General features: G+C 42.5%; 1 protein-coding gene across 1 annotated transcript in view; it reads left to right on the forward strand.

The window, feature by feature from the left end:
• The window catches only part of inaD (inactivation no afterpotential D), a gene marked incomplete at its 5' end in the record, with an annotated part of 75,488 nt that overhangs the window by 16,367 nt on the left and 51,478 nt on the right, over positions 1 to 7,643 (forward strand). The window contains one exon of the mRNA XM_017611424.1: positions 7,231 to 7,342. Within this exon, the coding sequence (XP_017466913.1) occupies positions 7,231 to 7,342 (112 nt within the window). The remainder of the gene's footprint in view (positions 1 to 7,230; positions 7,343 to 7,643) is intronic.

Genomic DNA, 7,643 nt, shown 5'->3' on the forward strand with positions numbered 1-7,643 from the left:
GGCACTTCACATGTAGAATTCTGTTTGGTTTTGATTTTTACGTAAATATGGTATAACAGTGCAAGTATGCATAACTGGGCTATTCGCTTTGCTTCTTGTTAAATTTGGTAGTCGTATATTCAATTGATGGTTAGTCTAGTGATGCCATCTATTATGGTACTTTTTGGAAGATCGTATTGTGTGAATGTGTCAGCTCATCAATTGAGTTACCACATCGACACAGTTCTAAACAATGCAAGCCGCACCGAGCTATGCAAGTGTCAGCACATCAACTGAGTTACCATATCGACTCTGTAGCACACTGAGCTATACATTGTCAGCACATAAACTGAGTTACTGAGTTAAAAATTTTTTCAGAGGTGAGTCTGAGCGTGCGGCACAGTTCTAAGAGTCAGCACAGTAACTCAGCACAGTGCTGAGTTACCCACCTCTAATCAACGGCCCCCGCAACTCGCAAGCATTAGGACTTACGGATATCGTCGTTTAAAGTACAAAACCGCGTATCGTCATTCTGCAAAACCGCGTAACTGACATATGCTGCCAAAAATTGGATTTGCTCACACAAGCTCTTGGCTCAATCCTTATCCTTTCGTCCTGAAATATACTGGCCAGAAATGCGATTTCTTTATAAAAAAGAGAACCATGTTGAAATATGAGTGTTTTTACGCTCTAGAAAATAATTTCTACAACTTCACATACGCGGTTTTGCATTTTGCTGATACGCGGTTTTGCATTTTGTTGATACGTGGTTTTGCACTTTAAACGACGATATGCATTTGAAAAGTCCGGATCTTCTATAAGGAAAGAATCTCTAAATAAGTGATGGTGCCGTAAGCAATTATAAGGCTGACATCACTGCAATTCAGGAAGAGGCATGGCTGCAAACAATATGCATCATGTGGTATATTTTACAGCTGCCAGGATATGCCGCACAGATTTGGTGTGAGATTTGTAGTTACCCGGGCCCAAAACCTTGTTGTTGTTGTTATTATTGTAGCGGCTACAACAACCCCGCCCAGATCGGTTAGTCCGTCCTCAATTGTTGTCGTCAAGCTCTACTAGCGGTAGTCCCAGGAAGCGTGCAGCCTCGAATGGGTCTGTCCATTGAGGTGCGTTACTGAGGTGCTGTGAGTCATGGGGCGACTCTCCGCATGCCGGGCATTCGTTAAGAACATCTTCGTTTAATCTGCTCAGGTATGAGTTCAACCTCCTGCAGTAACCAGAGCGCAGTTGGGCTATTGTGGTCCGAGTCTCCCGAGGCAGACGAAGTTCTGTCTCGTCCATGTCTGGTGGTTGTATGCCGAGAATGGCATTCACAGGTCGGGAGTCTACATAACTCGAGACTGCCTCTCTGTGAATGCCGTTCAAGGCCTATCGATAAGCTGTCGGGTCCAAAGGTTGTTTGATGAACATCTGGACTTCGTCCGTCAGTTCGTAGAGATGCCTCCTGACGTGCCTGGGCGAAGGTTCTTCTGCAAGGAGTTGTCTGTTTGGGTGGGTGACCACGTCTGTGGCTCCCAACAAAAAACTGCTTGCAGAGCATTGTGTTATGCTCCTTAACAGGGAGCATGTGGGCCTCCTCGTGTAGGTGATGTTGCGGCGACATCAAAAGGTATCCTGTTGCTGTCCTGAGTGCTGTGTTCTGGCAAGTCTGCAGCTTCATCCACCGCGTCCTACTAGTTCCCGGTGACCACACGGGCGCTGCATTGTTTAGAACCGGCCGGCCAATTACCTTGTACGTTGCCAGCAACGTTTCTTTGTCTTTGCCATAGGTGCTGCCGGCTAACGACTTGAGGACCTTGTTGCGGCTTTGTACTCTGTTGAAAATTGCGGTTGTATGCGAGCAGAAGGTGAGCAGACTATCGAAGGTTACTCCGAGTATCTTCGGGTTGTTCATCGTCGGAATTGGTGTATCAGTGACGTGAATTCCCAGTTGTAGTCTGACCTCCTTCGTCCAGGTGGTAAAAAGTGTGGCTGAGGATTTTGTAGGAGAGAGGGTTAGGCTCCGTGCAGTGAAGAAGCGAGAAAGCTCGGCGAGAAAACCGTTTACTTTCGAGCACAAGTCATCAATTCCATTCCCATACGCCATGATCGAACAATCGTCAGCATTAGAGAGTATCGAGACTCCCTCTGGGGGTTGAGGGAGCTTTGAAATGTAAAAGCTAAACAGTAATGTGGAAAGGACTCCACCCTGTGGTGTTTCCTAGGTTTTCTCGATTTGTTTCTAAAAGTTAGTGACGAGTCACGACCACTCAGATAATTCGCCGACCACCGTTTGAGTCTCTGTGGGAGAGAGGAGGCCTCTATGTCTTCTAGTAGCGTTGAATGGCTGACAGTGTCGAACACCTTAGACAGGTCCATCGCTCCTAGAATGGTTCTCTCACAGGGGCAGTTTCGGTTAAGGCCACGAATTATCTCGGTATTTACGGCGTTAAGTGCTGTTGTTGTGCTGTGCACTTTACGGAATCCATGCTGATGCTTCGCTGGGTGGTTCGTAAAATACGGGAGTAGCAAGGCCTCTAGTGTCTTCGCTACTGAAGAAAGGAGGTTTATCGGACGATAAGACTCTCCTGTGTTGGCTGGTTTCCCCGGTTTGAGCAGTGGGACCACTCTCCCCATCTTCCAGATGTCTGGAATGACGAGAGCGGCCATTGACAGATTGAGGACCTCCGTTAGGTACGCTATTCCCGCAGGACCCATATTTTTCGGCATCAGCATGCATATTCCGTCGGGTCCAATGGCTTTGGTGGCTTTCACCTTCCCGATGGCTACCCTTACCTCACCGCTGGTGAAAACAAGAAGCACACTTGGTTTTGGCACTCGAAGTTTGGCTTTATCCACCGGAGGATGAAAAACGAACTACCGGCTAAAATAGCTCGCTCTTCAGCTCTATCGTCACGCTTCGTCTGGTTGGACAATGACCTCACGGTTGACCAAAGTTTGCTCACACCAGAAGCGAACTTGCAGGTTTTTAGATGCTCTTCCCATTTCTTCCGCTAATGTACGTTCACAAGTTGCCGATTCTCCGAGTTGATATCCCTGATACGGGGATTTCCGAGATCGGCCTGACGAAGCTTGTCGCGCTCATCGGCTAGGACAGCCGCTTCAGCAGAGGTGTGAAGGAATGCAGTCTTCGTGACTTTAAATCGTTGCAGTCACATTCACTGACTAACATTTTTTAACTGCAGCCAATCAATCACATGTTTGACTAAAGGCTAAAAATTGAAGTCATTAGTATTTTCTGTTCTTCATGACTAATTAGTCATTTTTGCAGTCCGAGGTGAATAATGGAAATCTAAAGCAATCTTTGCGTACACTTTTTCATAAAATTATAATGCTTATTTGTTTAGAAAACAAATGAGTACAGTTATTTATACGTCCCACTCAACTTTCAGCAACAGCAATTTTTCAAAATTGTTGAGGACGTTCCACGGCGTGGGGTATTCAGTAATGAAGCAAACGAAAAAAGTCTTTCTACTGCGGCCGAAGATGGCAAGGGTGTGTAGTATTTAAGGTACGCCTTTTTTAATAATCGGGTCCGGTTAAGCATAGTAATTTCTGTAGATTTGTCTACCATATATATATAGGGTTTTCACTGAAACGATTTCTCATCTCAAAACGCGGACGTCCCTGTCATTCTTAACATTAAGTTTTTTTAGAATTTCGCTCACATTTTTTGACATAGGTAATGTCATGCAGAATAACCCAAAACCGGAGCGCGTTCTCGGTCACTGAAAAAAATTCAAAGTACTGCTAAAGAATGCATTCCAATGGCTGAAATCAAATGACTAACAAAAAGTGATAAAAAGAATGCAATCCAATGGCTGAAATCAAGTGACTAACAAGAAATGACTAAAAAAGTGATTTATGAATCATAAAAAAAAAGAATGAAGATTAATTTTTTTTAGTCTTAGTCAGGACTACTAAAAAATGACACCTCTGCGCTTCAGAAGGAAAATACGGACGGGGGTCCGATATGCATTCCGCTGGGACAAAGCGGGCTGTAACAGCAGTGACAACCCTGCGGAATTTACGCTCACCCACGTGCACGTCGGTTGGTGTGGGTAGTGCAGCGAAGGCGCTTTCAGTTACATCCGCGAAGCCTTTACAATCAGCTTTAGAAAAGTTGACACAGGTCCGGTGATCCTCGGAAGCAAAGTCGGCTCGTTTATCAATCGAGATGATTATGGGCAGATGATCTGATGCTAAATTCAGGATAGGCCGCAATGATACGCTGTTTAACAGATCAGCACTGCAGCAGCTGCCCATAATCCTGGTGGGTGCGTCGTCGTTCATTGTGCAGAATGTCGAATCATCTATCTGCTCAGCCAATTGTGTGCCCCTACGATCGCTTGACAGGCTTGAATGCCAAAGATCGTGGTGCGCATTGAAGTCAACAACTACCATACGGTTTTCACCTCTGAGGAGCGCAACTATTTCAGGGTGATATCCTGCCGGGCAGCTGGTGGCAGGGGGTATATATACGTTAAATATTTCGAGCTCGACATCGCCTGACCAGATCAATACCCTGACATTCTAGGATGGTATCCCTGCGGTCGATGTCTGCTTCGATAAGACGATACTGCACGGTGTGCTGTGATGAACGCTAGGCCACCACCATTATTTCGCGCGCGATCTCGACGGTACACGTTCTATCCGGCGCAATTCAACAATGTTGAATTGCCGTGCAGCTTCGTCTCTTGGACCGCAAGTATTAATATTCCGACCCATGAAGACTGTTAGCTCCTCCATCTTGCTCTGAAAACCGTTACAGTTAAATTGTAAAATCTTCGTATGCCTAGGGAGACTTATTGGAATGTGGGGTGTTAGTGACGTGTGTTGCCGGGCCGCTACATGCTGTGCTTGCTGTTGCTGTGGCTGTTGCCATATGGTGTTAGTGGGCAGCGTCGCAGTTGGAGATTGCTGCCGAGAAGCACAGCATGGGCCCTCATAGTCCCTCGTCCAATCTTGCGTGCTGCGCAGTCTTGAGCATGCCCTAAAGTGACACCAGCCAAGGCAAGTGTTGCAGTTGACTGATGTCACATTACGGAATATCCTGGTCAGACACACGGTGCAGATTGTCGGAGGAACTAGGAATTGTTGCCGGTGGCGTGTGGGTGGTGAAGCAATGGTATCAGTGGTGTGGTCTGTTGTGTCAATGGTATTGTCTATTGCGTTGTGTTGTGGTGCGATTGTGTTTGTGTTGAGTTGCTCAGGCGGACTCTGTTGTGCCGTGGAGGCAGCTCGATTAGTGCAGCAAGGGGCCACGAACGCGGTGGTCCACTGCCTATGAGTCGTAAGGCCTGAGCAAACTAGGAGATGGCTTCACCCATTGCTCGTGTTGCTCCTGACGCATAGTGTAAGATTTGACCCATCTAGCTGCTTTTAATTCTGTAATTCGAAAACTATTGAAGATAGATCAATGAAATTTTGCACAAGGTACATTATAAGATAGGCGATGCTTTTCAGAAAAAATTGGTCATTTACAGTTACTGTCACGCCACCCTATTATATAACTGCAATTTTTAAAAAGGCAAAAACTGAAATATTTAACTAACTACAAAGGCTAAAATGCCCAAAATTGATATTTAGGATTTCCTTATAACAAGGAATTATAAACTGACAGAAATGGACTTAAAAATAAATATTTTTTTTTAAGTATGGGTGTGGAAAATATCGATAAAAAAGTCAAGTTGTGTCAACAAAACTCCATTATAAGTTCAATATTTCTTGCTCTATTTACAAAAATGGGATACCAGCTATGCGTTGGGTAACCGCTTACATGCATAGCCCATTTAACAGATTCTCAAGCAAAGCTAAGTATGCATAACTGGGCTAGAAGTTAATATATCCAAGGGGAATTATTTTGCAAATGAACTCACCAGTTGAAACCAGCTTTCTAACATTTTGCCGGCCAGCTACGAACAGAAGCTAAAGATAATCTTTTCTAAATCGATTTCGATTACTAACATCATCAAAAATTTCGATGTACATACCAATTGTGCGATAGCACACTTGTGCCAGCTCACTGTGCTGACTCATTAAAGTGAGTTGGAGTTACTGAGTCAGCACACCAAAATTTACAGAGGTACCCACCCTTACCGTTGATAGGTAACTGATGAAATTGCCTATTTATCAAGTCCCACATTGCAGCGCAAGGCGCAGCGTAGGCGATGTTAAAAACGTTGTATGCTTAAAAGCATAGTATATCCACAGGTTTAATATTTAATTTTGTATTGTTTTTTTATCCAGCAAATCCATTTTTAAGACGTTTAAAATTATATTATACGTTTCACAGCAGCCAACACTTAATTCCGCAATGACCCGCGATACAAAAAATATGATGAAATATTAAACTGCCGGTAATTGTATATTGTACGAATTTAGAAAACATGTTTCCGCATTAGTACTTTATACGAAAGTATTAACTAAATTGTACGAATACAGAATTGTAGATTTCGTAAATCTAAAACCATACGTAAATATTACGAATGCTTTCCTACAATATTCAAAAGCTCTCGTATAGAGATTTGTTCAGTGCTTTACGAATGTGTTTCGTAAAATAAACGTAAGATTTCGTAAATTGTACTGAAAAAATTCCTTACGAAAGTCCTTTCGTTATATTTACATATGGTTCGTAAAAACTTCTTTCGTTATGAAAAATGTGTTCGTATTATGAACGAAAGTTTCGTACATTGTACAAAAACCAACACTACGAAAGATTTTCGTAGCACTTTTACGAAATTTTATTTTCAGTGTGCTGTTTGAGGAGAAGTTGTACTTTTAAAAAGTTAAATATTTCGTATCTGCACTTCGACCAACCGCCATATTTTTGTACTTTCGCAAACCCCAAAATTGTTGGGGTCCCTCAGTGTTCACAAGAAATTAAGAAAAAACCAAAACCCTTTAAAAACGTCTCCAATGCGATTTCTTTAATTTAAAATATTGCATGTACAATTCGCCGACAAGCTAAATTTTTTAGTAATTTTTTGCTTAAATGCGTGATCGCGGTTGTTTTGTATTCGCACACTGCCCTTAATATTTTTTGAGGAATATTTTTCCCGAAGCCGTCAAAAATATGCATAGATATCTCTTCGAGGTTTTGTATTGATTTGCCGAACATTTAGTTGCGAAAATGGTCTCTGTGATGTCTTCTTTCAAATTATGACATGGTTAGTTATTCTGTCGATGAAAAAAATTTTAATTGTAACTAATATTTTTTCATCATAGGCTGTTGCTCTGATAAGACGCGCCGAGGGAATAGTCACTCTCGTATTGTTAACTCTTAAATCTGAGGAAGCTCTAAAGGCAGAAAAGGAGGCGGCAGAGAAGAAAAAAGAAGGTATGTAGCTAACATTAATAAAATAATATGTACATATGTATGTATTATAAAAAATAATATGAATAGCATATAAAAACAAAGAAATCTTCACTAATATGGTGATCCCCGTTTATTTAATATTGAAAAAAACAACCCCGTTTTGTTCAGTTAGACGGTGAATGCATCAATTCCCTATATTTTTTAAAATTAGAGACGGTTTGAAAACTTTTGAATGAGGTAAAAAGGGAGGGTCCGCAAACACAAAAACAAGTTTGTTAAAATACGAGGGTCTCTCAAGAAATCTAAGGAATTCGAAAAACCA

The sequence above is a fragment of the Rhagoletis zephyria genome, unplaced genomic scaffold, assembly GCF_001687245.7.
Source record: "Rhagoletis zephyria isolate East Lansing unplaced genomic scaffold, Rhagoletis_zephyria_1.1 Rzeph_scaffold_00404, whole genome shotgun sequence".
In the NCBI taxonomy this organism is placed as follows: domain Eukaryota; kingdom Metazoa; phylum Arthropoda; class Insecta; order Diptera; family Tephritidae; genus Rhagoletis; species Rhagoletis zephyria.